This window comes from Salvia splendens, chromosome 10, assembly GCF_004379255.2.
Source record: "Salvia splendens isolate huo1 chromosome 10, SspV2, whole genome shotgun sequence".
In the NCBI taxonomy this organism is placed as follows: domain Eukaryota; kingdom Viridiplantae; phylum Streptophyta; class Magnoliopsida; order Lamiales; family Lamiaceae; genus Salvia; species Salvia splendens.
In genome coordinates this window covers 21,106,088-21,121,110 of record NC_056041.1, presented here as the reverse complement: position 1 = coordinate 21,121,110, position 15,023 = coordinate 21,106,088, and the positions used below count along the sequence as shown (strand labels likewise).

General features: G+C 39.1%; 2 protein-coding genes across 7 annotated transcripts; both read right to left on the bottom strand.

The window, feature by feature from the left end:
* Nucleotides 1–1,203: 1,203 nt before the first annotated feature.
* Nucleotides 1,204–6,783, bottom strand: LOC121752239 (cleavage and polyadenylation specificity factor subunit 6-like). 5 transcript variants are annotated; one of them, XM_042147195.1, is made up of 3 exons: nt 5,880–6,783; nt 3,223–5,553; nt 1,204–1,559 (listed from the first exon to the last, which is right to left on the bottom strand). In XM_042147195.1, exon 2 carries the CDS (start codon nt 5,433–5,435, stop codon nt 3,279–3,281), a length of 2,157 nt encoding a protein of 718 aa, XP_042003129.1. In that variant the 5' UTR covers nt 5,436–5,553; nt 5,880–6,783; the 3' UTR covers nt 1,204–1,559; nt 3,223–3,278. The 5 variants fall into 5 exon arrangements, with proteins under 5 accessions (XP_042003129.1, XP_042003130.1, XP_042003125.1 ...); XM_042147196.1 differs by having other exon boundaries at nt 1,204–1,562; nt 3,223–5,446; XM_042147191.1 differs by having other exon boundaries at nt 1,204–1,562; nt 5,880–6,782.
* A 761-nt stretch (nt 6,784–7,544) lies between these two features.
* Nucleotides 7,545–13,181, bottom strand: LOC121752321 (cleavage and polyadenylation specificity factor subunit 6-like). Of its 2 annotated transcripts, XM_042147323.1 has the most exons (5): nt 12,936–13,181; nt 12,549–12,604; nt 12,104–12,223; nt 9,362–11,607; nt 7,545–7,884 (listed from the first exon to the last, which is right to left on the bottom strand). In XM_042147323.1, the coding sequence occupies exons 3-4, from the start codon at nt 12,212–12,214 to the stop codon at nt 9,418–9,420; spliced, it is 2,301 nt and encodes a 766-aa protein (XP_042003257.1). In that variant the 5' UTR covers nt 12,215–12,223; nt 12,549–12,604; nt 12,936–13,181; the 3' UTR covers nt 7,545–7,884; nt 9,362–9,417. The 2 variants fall into 2 exon arrangements, with proteins under 2 accessions (XP_042003257.1, XP_042003258.1); XM_042147324.1 differs by lacking the exon at nt 12,104–12,223 and having other exon boundaries at nt 12,936–13,180.
* Nucleotides 13,182–15,023: the final 1,842 nt, after the last annotated feature.

Below are 15,023 nucleotides of genomic sequence, written 5' to 3'. Positions count from 1 at the left end.
TGAATGAAACAGAATGATAGTATGAATTCCTTTTGGTCACAGTTCAGACAAAATTTCTATACAATTGCTATTTTCAAAATCAAGACAACCAATATAACAGAAGATGATAAAGCAAAAATACAACAACAAGAACTCAAGGAAATCAGTGAATAGCAGTAGTTCAGTTCATTCTTCTTGAGTGTCATTCCATCCATCAATACATAAATCTTTATCTTCTTCCGTCGAATTTACATAGTACAAATTCTCTTTAATTTTGAGTAGCAACATTCAGGAAAACAATAACTCAAAGAGAAATTTATAAAGAAACACAAAAACATCACCAAAGAGTAATAACAGTAACAGTATGCAAATTTTCTCAAAATCTGGAATTGAAATAAAAACTTCCCCTCCTAATATCTAACTGAAAAAGCTAGCACATTCATAGTTTTCATAATCTGATGAAAGGTTTTCCATAAGGACACCAAAATGGTTTGTGCAAAACCACAAAATTCCATCATCAATTCAAGTCATGGATGAGAAATTTCTTGCATATAATTTTATTTAAGATTTTTTAATCATAAGCATAATCATAATCTTGCTTCTATTTTTGTGGCTTGTGGTATTTGATAAATTCTATAGGCTTGTATAGTGGTTTTCTTTACAGGAAAAAGATAGTGTGCTGTGTGCATACCATCGAGTTATTTGAGTGAAATACTTGTTAGTTGTGAGAGAGTCTCACTTTGGTGTGTATTGATAGAGCACTTTTGGGTAGCCAAGATCTATAGTAGATTTATCCATTTCACTTGTAAAAATAGATTATAATAGATCATGGCATTGAAAATCTAATTTAAGATTTATAAAACCAAACTGAAATATAAACATATTTTAAAAAAATTCAAAGCATGTTTTAGAGTTAAAAAAAATTATAGTTTATTTGAAATTTCCAATTCACCGTGCCAACCATATTCGGGTCGCGGGTTAATCAAATGCGAACTATTATAAAAGTAAAATTAATGGGTAAATAATAGAGGATACATAAACACATCAAATCAAAAAACAAAGAATACACACCTCATTTTCCTCTTTTCATATGTACAAATCGATTTCTACATACAAACACATTTACATTTGTTAGCTGTCTATAGTTACTATTCTCTACTGCTACATGATATTTGCCCAAATCAATTAAACAAGTTACACCCAAAAAAAACAGGGGAGAAACAATTACATGAACAAAATTCAAAACAAAAATATGGGGCAAAAAGGGAACATCCCAAGTCTTTTAATCTATTACATCATATTCATACAACAATTCATTTTCAAATATTCACTGTCTCAGGTTAGACTTCACCATTTTAACCCATCATCCACAACATGAAATTGTTAAAGGCACATTCGAATTCAAACATAAATGAAAATGTCTGAAAACTAAATAGAAGGTTCAGCCTAGCGAACACGAAGAGGTGTCCCCATGCCATCTCATCCTCTCCTACGTAGAATCTTTATGCATACACCTATCTGCTTTTGCTGGACTCCAGACTTCGGCCGAACAACTTCCAACAGAATATCACGGCTCCCAACTACTGTCGGAACAAATATGTTAGACACGAGTTTATACTGTCGATATCAACCAGATATCTACTCAGTGCTAATTGACCTTAAATCAGCACCCCAATAGCAATATCAATGACATAATCAGAATATTCGATTGAATAGACACATTTAGATATAAATGGCATACAGTACTCCTTAAGTGTGCTAGGTGTGCCGGATCTCACAAAAAAAAATTCTACAAGAAACTACTATGCAATGCAAGAGTAAGAGGCAACGGATAATACATTGTTACAATTTTCTACTTTTGTTTAGCCAGAAAACTGCTCTCTAACTGTATATTTTCCTCATCAAATTTAATGCTGAAATATATTCCAGTATTTGCAAATACTATTTTTTAATATACTACTTCACCTTTCCATTCCATGGGTGTATATTCAAAACAATCTGAGATCTACTTCTAAATTAGCCTTCGCCTAACACAAAAAGGAGACAGCAGTTCTTCAAGAATCGGAAAATATTTTTTAATTAATAATTCCCAAATTTTTATCACCATCTACATCATAGAGCCATCTATGCACCCTTGACATTGCTGGGCTTTATGTAACCATGTAAGGTATAAAATAATAGTCGAGAACAAATTTTGCAGAGCAGGGAACAGTTGATAGGACTCCATTAATTTCGTGGATCAGAGTCCTTAAACCAGTTCTCACTTTAACTATTTGTGAGAATAATATTTGGAGGTCCATATAATATATACATTGAGTATATGCTGCGACAGATAGGTGATGCTCACTGAAATAAGCACACATAACTCAGAAAACTCTAACCCCCATTCGGCACTACCTAGTACCTACACCCAATAACAAACAAAGCATTCCAAAAGAAAATTTATCATTCGAAATGCCTTGCTAGATAACCAAATTAAAAAGGGCGAGCAAGAGCACGTATCTATTTCTGTTATTTCATTAAACAAACTATTATCTTGTTGAGTTAGTATTATCAAAATTAGATTAGAACTAGACTGTAGTCAGCTTTGGGCATTTTGCCCCGGCTCTGTAAAATAAAAGGGCTGTTTTCCGTACAAAGAGTCATCTAGGCTTTGGGCATTTTGTCTAGCACTAGGGAACTGAAAATTATCTCATTTGTTGATCCCTATTATTTCGAGATTGTTTATTAATTAAACCATTCATGTTTGCTTCTTAAGTTCTTGTGTGGTCCTTTTTACTCGATCAGGCCGGGTGATAGTTATTGCTAACTAACATTTAATTCTTGCTTAAGTTTTTCACTAATCTGAAATTTTTGCCCAAGAAGACTTATCCAGTGAACAAAAACGAAGTTAAGGAAATGCACTAACATTCTCAAAGTTTAACAATGCTGAGAGGCACCTAAACTAAAAAATGGAAACTGTCAGTTCAGAGTTAGAAATACTACAGAATAAACCTCAATAGGCAGCTCAAGTGCTCAACTTTAGTTTTAGGTTTTCAAGAAGGGGAATCAACAGACAGAAATGCATGACCAAAATCTGGTGCTTATTGGTGTGTAATGATCCAACTATAATCAACATAACAAAGAAGGTCAAAGGCTGATTTTACATTACTAAGAAGAGATAGCAATTAAAACAAATAGCAAAGGCAAAAGAGTGTACCATATGCATAAATTCAAAAAGAATAATATAGTAGAAGAACTTACTAGCATCCAGCAAGAAAAGAAGCGGTATCTTCAAGTTGCTCTACAATCCAATAGAGTTAATCGGAGGTCAGACGCCGCCTCTTCCCATAATCAGCATCCCTTGATCGTGATCTATGCTCTTCCTCATGAGATACCCTTGACTTTCCGTGGGATCTTGATGATCTTCCCCTGTCCCAATCATCATCATATTCTACCTCGCGATTTTTGTGCCTATGATGATCACCATATCTGTCTCTATCATCTCTATGTCGTTCTCTTTCACGTTCACGGCCACCACGCTCATGGTCTATGGAACGCTCGCGATCTTTTTCACGTTCTTTTTGCCTGTCTCTGACAACATCTTTGTCATCACGATGTCTCCTTTCTGACCAATCATGATCTTGTCGAACATCCTTCTCTCTAGACGCATCTCTTTCATACCCAGCTCCTCGATCATCTCTGTACCTTCTTTCAGAAGAGCCAGACCAGTCCCTTTCTGACCCTCTATCTTTATCCTTCATGGTATTGGGCCACGGCCCCCTCTCTTGACTCCCCTCCCCATACTGATGGTCCGATGTAGCTTCTTCCCCATAACTAGATTCCCCTGCTCTCCCTCCATGTTCATCTCCAGCCCATCCTCCCATATTAGGATCTGACCACATTCCCATATTAGGGCCCTCAACTCCAGGAGTGGGACCCATCCCCATGCCACCCAAGGGCATCCCCCTCCCAAAGAACGCAGGATTAACATGTGGAGCTACACCGGGCAAACCGACATTCCCGACAGGCCCAAATGAAGACAAGATGCTCGGAAAGGGAGCTGCAGGAGCACCAGGAAATCCACCATAACCACCCATTCTCCCCATGTGACCTGCAAAAGCAGGATCGAAACCTTTGCCCATCATAGCCTGAGGGTGCATCATTGGAGGGGCTCCACCAAGCTGACCAAATCCGTTACCAGCTAAGCCACGACCAGCCATTCCACCAGCTCTACTCCTCATGGGGCCAACTGGGCCTCTGTTATTCATACCTCCCTGAGCATTACCTCTACCCCAGTTTCCTCTCCCAAAACCCCTGCCATTATTATCACCACCATTGTGAGGATTCCCACCAGCATGTATATTGTTACCAACTCCACCAGGTTTACTGGGTAAATCTGCAGGGCCTCTTCTTGGTTGGTTAACAGCTGTCCCACCCATTTGTTGTTGATTTCTATTAACCTGGGCCTCACCCATTCTTTTAACAGTATACGGTGAGGCATAAGCAACAACGCAGGGCCGTCCATTGAAAACATGGCCACTCATTCCTTCTTTGCAGGAAGTCGCAGCTCCAGGATCAAAAAACTCGACTTGACAGTATCCTTTGGACTTGCCACTAGCTCTCTCATCAAAGAACTTCACCTCTTTTACCGGTCCATACTTGCACAGTTCTGCTTCCAGTTCACTATCTGTTGTCCACCAATGCAGGTCACCGACAAAGAGTACTGTCCCTCCACCCCCACTGCCAACCCCAATTCCACCTCCAACTGCCCCATCACCTCCAATACCAGGCCCTCCACCCATACCATCAGCTCCATACACATTTCCACCAGACCCGTTCATATTCCCCATGCTCCTAGCATTATCATAAGTCCCTAAGTTAGCCACATGTGGCTGCTGATGATGAACCATTTGTTGGTTATTTGGGACATTGCTGTTTACGGCCCGCTCTTCCAAATCAGCTATTTTATTAGATGACTGCCCTAACTCAACTCTAAATCCAACCCCACCACCAGGAACTAGCCCTCCCGCACCTCTACCACGTCCCACGTCACTTGCACTGGCATCCCCTCTAACTCCCACATCTTGAAACCCCGCCACTATACCAGGAATCCTAGATGGAGCTCCCTCATCCGACAAACCCATACCTTCACCATCTATCTGCGGTTGAGGTTGCGGCTGAAGCAGTGGCTGCTGCTGCATCTGTGGCGGAGGAGGTGGAGGCGGGTCCACGATCAGCTTCTTGTCTTGAACTTCCTCAGTCCTGTGAGCAGGGTGATCCTCATTGCTACGAAGAGACTGCTGGAAGTTCTCGCCAACATTGACGTCATTGTAGAGATCCTCATAGTCATCATCCTCCTCGCCCAGAAAACCATCGTCATCAGCAACAGCTGAGATTGCCTCGTTACGGTGGAACTGCTCGTTCGGATCTCCACTGTAGCCATCACCTCCACCTTCAACTTCATTTTCATCCATCACTTGACTCACTACTCTAAACAATAAGGGTTACAATAAGGGTCCTGACAAATAAATTAAAAATACAACAAGCCATCAAACAAAAATTGAGGGCACTATCCACTTCAGAAATTTTGATCTGCAGGCCAAGGGAATAAGTATAGGTAAAACACAACATTGATTGGAATAGAGAAATTAAGTAAAAACTTCAATTCCTACATTCAAGAAAAAATTTAGCACCCTAAATGTGCCCAAACAGCCAATCATGCTAAGGAAGCCAAAATGGTTTGTGCAAAATCACAAAAGTCCATCATCAATTCAAGCCATGAATGAGAAATTTTCTAACCCTAGAATCGAAACTGATGCAGCTCGTCACTAAAAATTGAAAAGGGCGGAAAGGTAATGCAAATAATTAAACCGAGACACTATTATTCAGTGTATATATTCCGAGAGTAAGAAGCTCACCTGATGAAATAGCGAATTTAGATCCGTCGGAGAGGGAGGGAGGGAGAGATACAGAACAGAAGAATCGAAAATACGGTCGATAAAGAAAATTGGCAGCTCGTGCGGGCCTTTATTGGGCTTTATTGATCCAAGTAGCCCGTACATCTCCATTTTTCATCTGCCATATCCGGCGATTTTCGATTTTTTGTGCATTTTCTTTTCTTTTTATTATTATTATTATTATTATTATTATTATTATTATTATTATTATTATTTCCTTCTCATAAATTTTAACATAATTTATGAGAAAACATCCGATCCCCAAACTGCACGCCTCTTTCCACAAACCTGCCCCCACCCTATTCTCTCCTCCATGGCAGCGGGACCAAATATACATAGATATACAAATTTTTTAGATCTCCAATTTCTTCTCCTCAATCCCGCTCCAGCCAATCTCCAGAAACTCAACCGCCACCGTTAAATCTGACCCGATCCTCAAAAATTCCAGCCTGATCTCGGGCCAAATTGAGCGCAGATTCCTCTCCAGCCTGATCGAGAGGAACTTCATCTCAAGTAATCACAATAAGGAAAGTCACGATCATCAAAATATAGAGCCCCAAAATCACATTCAACCAAGTAGTAGTAATAGTGGGAACAGCAGCACGATCACGAGCCACAATTTGAACAGATATGAGCTTGATTGACAAAAACTATGGCGTTGGGGATGAGAGCGGAGGAAGGTGGAAGAAGGTTTGGGAGAAAAACCGATTTTTTTATAAACTGTGTTAAAAATTTGTAAGGGTAATTTGGTCAATTATAAAGGTTATGAAGGAAATAATAAAAAAAAAGAAAAGAAAATGCATAAAAAATCGAAAATCCCTAATTCCGAAAAATACGCATGCATTGATCTCATATTTTGAAAGGTCGGCGAATTAAATGTCAAATACGAAAGGTCAGCGAATTTAATCATTTTTTCCGAAATTATCTTTTCAAAATTTTTATGTTACCAAATAAAAAAATATCAAAATAATATATAAATTAAAAGGCAACACCTAAAATAATTAATATTTAAAAAGAAAAAAGTTAGAAAATTCTTCGTTCGGGTGCCAGCAGTAGCAAACAATAGCCTAAACGACCGTTGTCCGGCCTTTGGGCGCTGACTAGGTGGAGGGCGGGGGTCTAGGGTGGGGTGCTGCAATAGTGGACGATAGCCCAGACGATTGTGAATGCCCTTATGTGATGTTATGCTTATTCTGCTGGTAGTGTAACTCTAATTCCTTTGATAATTAATGGAACTTTTGTGATATTTACAATAATAGGTCACTTTTTAAAAAAATTGCAAAGTTAACATTCAATTAACAAAGCATGTTAGATGTGAATCTAGTGAAACGTATCGTATGTGTCGACCACGGACGAGGGCTACGCCACGACAATTGCAAGATTCGTTAGTCGTTCTCATTCTAAGCAATAATAAGGGAGAAGAGGCATGACTCAAGGAGGTCTGAAGTTTGAAGAGACTGCCCGAAGTCCAGAATGACGAAACGAGTCCAGAATAGTCCATAATAGTCCATAGGAGAGGACTCAACAAGGTGGTCTGCCCGCACGAGACACAACTATGCTCTAACAGCTACATGATATTTGCCCAAATCAATTAAGCAAGTTACACCCAACTAAAAACAGGGGAGAAACAATTACATGAACAAAATTCAAAACAAAAATATGGGCAAAGAGGGAACATCCTAAGTCTTTTAATCTAATTACATCATATGCATACAACATCTCATTTTCAAATATCCACTATGCCTTTTAACCCATCATCCACAACATTGATTTGAAAAAGACACAATCGAGTTTTAACATAAATGAAATGTCTGACAACTAAATAGAAGGTTCTCTGCCTAACGAACACTACGAGGTTTAACCATGACTTCTCATCCTCTACTAAGTAGAATCTTATGCACCCTCTGCTTTTGCTGGATTCCAGACTTCAGCGAACAACCTCCAACGGAATATCAATGCCTCCCAACTACGGTCAGAACAAATATGTTAGACACGAGTTATATACTATTAGTGTCAACCAGATATCTAATCGGGGTGTTGCAGTGGTAATTGAGCTTAAAACAGCACCCCCAATGGCAATATCAATGACATAATCAGAATGATTGATTAAATGGACAGATTTAATTAAAAATAAAGGTATCCAACACGACGTATACAAGTAACTATGCATCATAGTTGACAGGGTTCCGTTCATTTCATGATCAGAGAGCTAAATGCAGTTCTCACTTTTCTATTTCCAAATATTTACAGGGAGAACATATATGGTAATAACCAACATCCAATAAAAACATGGAACAAATTAAGATGACAATTTGGAGATCCATATAATCTATACATGAGTATTGTGTTGCAACAGATAAAGGTGATACTCACTGAGGCACACACATCTCAGAAACTCCCCCCCCCCCCAGAAACGGTCAGGCTTTGGACATTTTGTCCCGGCTCGGTAAAATAAATAGGTTGTTTTCCGAACACAAAGGCATCGAAGATTCATTTTGGAAATAGCTGGCCCAGCGCTAGGGAGCAGAAGATTATCACTTTTGTTGACTCCTATTGTTTCGAGAGTGTTTATAATTATACTATAATCATGTTTGCATATTAAGTTCTTGTGTGATCCTTTTATACTCTAGCTTGCCAAGTGATAGTTATTACTCCCTCCGTTCCACGGTAGTTGAGTCATTTCATTTTCTGCACTCGTTTTGGAAAAATAATACTCCCTCCGTCCCACATGAATATGCACTCTTTCCTTTTTAGTTCGTCTCACACGAATATGCACTTTCCAATTTTGGAAACTCTTTTCACTCTAATGAGGTGGGGCTCATTCTCCACTAACAATACTTTAATTACTTTTTCTCTCTACATCTCTCTTACTTTCACAATTTTGCATTAAAATTGGAGAAGAAATGAAGTAAAAAAGAGAATAATATAGATAAGACTCCTCTCTACAGTATTGCCTCTCTTACTTTACTATTTCTCTACTTTAACTATTTATTATCATTTTTCTAAAACGAGTGCAGAAAAAGAAATGACTCAACTACTGCGGAACGGAGGGAGTACTATCTAACTTTTAATTCTTGCTTAAGTTTTTCAACTAAACTGATATTTTTTGCCGAGAAGACTTATCCCGTGAAAAAGAAAGAAGTTAAGGTAATGCACTTATATTCTCAAGTTTAACAAGGCTGAGAGGTACCTAACTACTAAGAATTGGAAACTGTCTGTTAAGATTTAAAATTAAACCTTAATAGGCAGCTCAACTTTTGTTTTAGAATTTCAAGAAGGAAAATCTAGTGCTTTACTTATGTGAGATGATCCAGCTATAACAACATAACAAAGAAATCAAAGGCTAATTTTACATTATTAAGAAGAGATGCAATTGAAACGAATAGCAAGGTAAGAAAAGTCTACCATAAATTAAATGAGAACAATAGAGTTGAAGGACTTACTAGCATCCAGCAAGAAGAGAAGAATTATCTTCAAGTTGCTCTGCAATCCATAAGAGTTACTCAGAGGTCAGACGTCGCCTCTTCCCATAATCAGCATCCCTTGATCGTGATCTATGCTCTTCCTCATGAGACACCCTTGACTTGCCATGGGATCTTGATGATCTTCCCCTGTCCCAATCATCATCATATTCTGCCTCGCGGTTTTTGTGCCTATGGTGATCCGCATATCTGTCTCTATCATCTCTATGCCGTTCTCTGTCACGCTCACGGCCACCACGCTCATGGTCTATGGAACGCTCACGATCCTTTTCCCGCTCTTTTTGCCTGTCTCTGCCGACATCTTTGTCATCACGATGTCTCCTTTCTGACCAATCAAGATCTTGACGAACAGCTTTCTCTCTAGGCGCTTCTCTTTCATACCCAGCTCCTCGATCATCTCTGTACCTTCTTTCAGAAGAGCCAGACCAGTCCCTTTCTGACCCTCTATCTTTATCCTTCGTGGTATTTGTCCACGGCCCCCTTTCTTGACTCCCCTCCCCATACTGATGGTCCGAAGTAGCTTCTTCCCCATAACTAGATTCCCCTGCTCTCCCTCCATGTTCATCACCTGCCCATCCTCCCATATTAGGATCTGACCACATTCCCATATTAGGCCCCTCAACTCCAGGAGTGGGACCCATCCCCATGCCACCCAAGGGCATCCCCCTCCCAAAGAACGCAGGATTAACATGTGGAGCTACACCGGGCAAACCGACATTTCCAACAGGCCCAAATGAAGACATGATGCCCGGAAAGGGAGCTGCAGGAGCTCCAGGAAATCCACCATAACCACCCATTCTCCCCATATGACCTGCAAAAGCAGGATCAAAACCTTGGCCCATCATAGCCTGAGGGTGCATCATTGGAGGGGCTCCACCAACCTGACCAAATCCATTACCAGCTAAGCCACGACCAGCCATTCCACCAGCCCTATTCCTCATTGGGCCAACTGGGCCTCTGTTATTAATCCCTACCTGAGCATTACCTCTACCCCAGTTTCCTCTCCCAAAGCCCCTGCCACTATTATCCCCAGCACTATGCTGATTTCCAACAGCAGGTATATTGTTACCAACTCCACCAGGTTTACTAGGTAAATCCGCAGGACCTCTCCTAGGTTGGTTAAGTGCTGTCCCACCCATTTGTTGTTGATTTCTGTTAACCTGGGCCTCTCCCATTCTTTTCACAGTATATGGTGAGGCATAAGCAACAACGCAGGGCCGTCCATTGAAAACATGGCCATTCATTCCTTCTTTGCAGGAGGTGGCAGCTCCAGGATCAAAAAACTCGACTTGACAGTATCCTTTGGACTTGCCACTAGCTCTCTCATCAAAGAACTTCACCTCTTTTACTGGTCCATACTTGCAAAGTTCTGCTTCCAGTTCACCATCTGTTGTCCACCAATGAAGGTCACCGACAAAGAGGATTGTCCCTCCACCCCCACTGCCAATCCCACCTCCACCTCCAACTGCTCCATCACCTCCACCGCCAGGCCCTCCACTCACACCATCAGCTCCATACACATTTCCACCAGACCCGTTCATATTCCCCGTGCTCCTAGCATTATCATAAGTCCCTAAGTTAGCCGCATGTGGCTGCTGATGATGAACCATTTGTTGGTTATTTGGGACATTGCTGTTTACGGCCCGCTCTTCCAAATCAGCTATTTTATTCGATGACTGCCCTAACTCAACTCTAAATCCACCCCCACCACCAGGAACTAGCCCTCCCGCACCTCTACCAAGTCCCACGTCACTTGCACTGGCATTCCCTCTAAATCCTACATCGTGAAACCCCTCTACTACACCAGGAATCCTGGATGAAGCTGCATCATCTGGCAAACCAATACCTCCACCCTCTAGGTGTGATTGAGGTTGCAGCTGAAGCTGTGGCTGCAACTGCAGCTGTGGCGTGGGTTGGGCCACCTTCGGCTTCTTGTCTTGCACTTCCTCGTTCCTGTGCGTTGGGTTGTCCTCATTCCTACGAAGAGACTGCTGGAAGTTCTCACCAACATTAACGTCATTGTAGAGATCCTCATAGTCGTCATCCTCCTCGCCAAGAAAACCATCATCATCAGCAACAGCTGAGATTGCCTCGTTTCGGTGGAACTGCTCATTCGGATCTCCACCATAACCAGCACCTCCACCTCCAACTTCATTTACATCCATCACTTGACTCACTACTCTAAACAATAAGGGTATAAAAAGGGCCTTGAAAAACAAATTAGACAAAACAAAATACATTAGAACCGCTCAGACAAAAATCTATACATCTATACATCTATAATGACAGATTTTTCTAAAAATTCACAAAATCCCATTCTAGCTAATTTTGGCAGGAAATCATTAAATGATTTCAAAGATAATATTATGTACATCTAATGCATATTATATAATTTTCAGAGAAGCTGTTGTATTAAAGACTGAGAAAAACTAAAACTGTCAATTGGTTAATACATGTGTATCTCGAGCCGTGTGCTCTGTATTGTGAAGCTGCATTACATATCTAGCTTTGTGCGTGAATATTAAATTTATGTGGTAAAAAAGGTTGGCTACAGGATGATTTTATTAAAGATAATGGGATACTGACATAGTGTGAAAGATTTTTTAGAATAGATTTTCTGATTCTGATTTCCGAGATATATGACAAAATTCGAATTCAAACTTGAAAAAAGAGCAAAATCACTAAGAATTTGTCTATAATTACCAGCCACCATTTATTTGTTTCCATGTTCATTTCACTCTCTTCTCTTGGTTTCACTCTCTTTCTGCAACCTAAAAGATGTCTCTTGTGCATGCCTCCATTCAATTGCCTCATTCTTCATGACTATGAAGGCATGCACAAGTGACATCTGTTAGGTTGCAATAAGACAAAAGATAAGATAATATATCAACAAATTAGTAAGTTCCAGCAATGTGTATGCTAAAAAACTTCTGACATAATTAGGATACGGCATACTATATTAGTAAAGTCTAGAAATATTTATTTGACATAATATGGTACATATTAGTAGTAATTATCGCATAGAAAAAGAGCTTAGACAATACTTAGAGCCAAGAAAGATGTTATTCTAGCAAAGAGATGTTTGCAAGTAAGATTTGTTATCCCCATACTGGCAAAGAGATGTTAGCAAGTAACAACTGAAGCTCACCTTTTTATTCTGAATGAGCTTGCAACCTTCAAGAGGACCTATACCTGACAAAAATCCTGATAAAGAGGTTCAGTAAATTGAGGGTTGATATTTCCAAATAAACAGTTAAATGCAGACATCACATATACATATAGCAACTAGTATCGAAAATCCAAAATCACACCTAAAACAGTTAAATGCAGATTTTTCATTTTTCAAGTGAAATTTGGTTGCTTTAACAGTATATTCTCAATTGGCAAACCAAGAATAGATTTTGTTCTGCACATCTCATGAAGGCATGCTGCATATAACTATATGAGTGGAATTGGGCTGCACAGTGCGTTCAACTCATCGGTTGTAGAAAACAAACAATCTCGAACCAAATTTCAGAAACAAACAAAACCTTACCTACAATGCAGTTACAAAGCTCTTAATTCTCTCCATTGACGAAGCAGAGCCTCCGATTCTCCGTTCGAGCTCTCTCCGCCTACGTTAACAACACATATTCCACTCAGATGATCTAATCAGATTCAGCTTAGGGTTCGGCGCCGGCTTAGAAATTTGGGGCTAAACCTAGAAGGAGCAATATGGTTGGGCTCTTAATTAATTTTAGGTATACTTCATAATTGAGTTATTCAAATGTATGTACTCCATTTCCCAGCCCAACAAATTAAACTCTTCTTATTACCCCATAATTATTTAATATGGCACGAATTTTACAAAATCTAAAAATTGAATGAAAGAGATTCGTGGAAAATTGATCATACTTTTGTATATTGCTTTCGTCTCAATATGGGTCTCATTTTGACTCTAGGTTTTAGAAATATAAAAAAAAAAAGCAGATCGATAAACTTAGTGGTACGTGGATCCTATTTTTATATACTTAATGTCTCATTTTTCCTTTTTAATATGTCCGCCATAAATGTTATCCTACTATATTCAACAAGGGGATCTCACATTCTACTAACCCACGTTTTACTCACATTTATTATAAAAACCAATATAATATACAAATATAATCCACGTTCCACTAGTCCTTTTTTAGTTTTTTTTTTACAAAATTAAATAATTTTTTAAAACCCGAGCCAAGAAAAAATGAGACATTTACTAATGAGCGAAGGAAGTATTAATTTTATAATAAAATACGAATGAAATTGAGTTAGTGAAATATGGTGTTTGTTATAAAAAAATATTAAAAATGAAATGGAACCATAATAAGGGATAATAAGGGGACTACAACAAACAAGAGGTTCATACAACAATAAAAATATGAGTGACGTAAAGTTAGTGGAGTGTGGTATAATTATCAAAAGTGGTAAAAAAGTAAATTAGACATATTAGTGGAATGTTATGTTTTTTATGCTTTTAATTAAGTTGGTCATTTTTAAATTTTTTGCTTAAGTTAGTTTGGATCATTGAATGTAAGGAGATGATTTGTTTTGGAGTATAAATTTATGAAATAAGAGAGAAATTGTTTTCGTTATTTGACAATGATGTTAGAATCTTCAATACACTGCAGAGGATCCTTGCCGCTGTGACCGACCCATATAAGAGGATAGGAACCCTCATCCTCCACCACTCCTATCGACGGTATGTCCACTGAAATTGGTGAATTTGTTTGAAAATTTGATGTTTTTTTGGAAATTCGATTGAAATTGGTTAATTTATTAGGAAATTTGTTGAATTTAATTTGAATTTTGATTAGGGTGTGATAATTTGAGTGGATTTGAGAATTTATCTCATCAGCTTTATTGATGGATACTCAGCTCCACTCAAATCATAAAGAATGCATCTGAAAAAACCTGTTGGCCAATTGCAGGCAACCTACTCGACGAAATTCCCCACTAAGGTTTAGGGGGAAATCTCTGTTCAATCAGCGATGTAAAATAGATGTGCAATCAGCGGTTGCTAAACATTGTATTTCTTCCACTTTTGAAGTGGTGATCATACAAGAAACTGAAGAACTTGATGCTGGCATCACTATTACTTTCGAGCAGAACGTCTTTTTCTAATTCGACAAAGAATGAAACAGTTATGTTACACAAGACGAGCTTTAGATAACACGTAACCGTAGTGATCTTTGCTCGTTTGGATGAATACCTATGGAAGAACAATGTGAATGCATTCGTTGTTATGCTTTCTGTGCACACAGACTAGATGCTATATCTGGTAGATACGTTTTGAAAGCATCTGGTGTTTTCTGCACCAGAAGATGATGAGAAGATTGCAGTCTACTCTGAAATGTTCCTGCAGCCATGTCAACTGCGGCATTCACAATGCTGCGAGTTCAAGTTTCAAGAATGAACAGCCTTTTAATGTGTATATAGGCTCCTTGTGCAATCAGAAGCTTTTCAGGGATGCCCTTCACGCCTTTGATGCTTTACGAAAGAAAGCAGATTGTGTGATTGATCCTAGCACATATATTCATTTGATTTCTGCGTGCTCAGCTTTGAGATCCGTGGAATATGGAAGGAAAGTTCACGATCATCTCTTGAG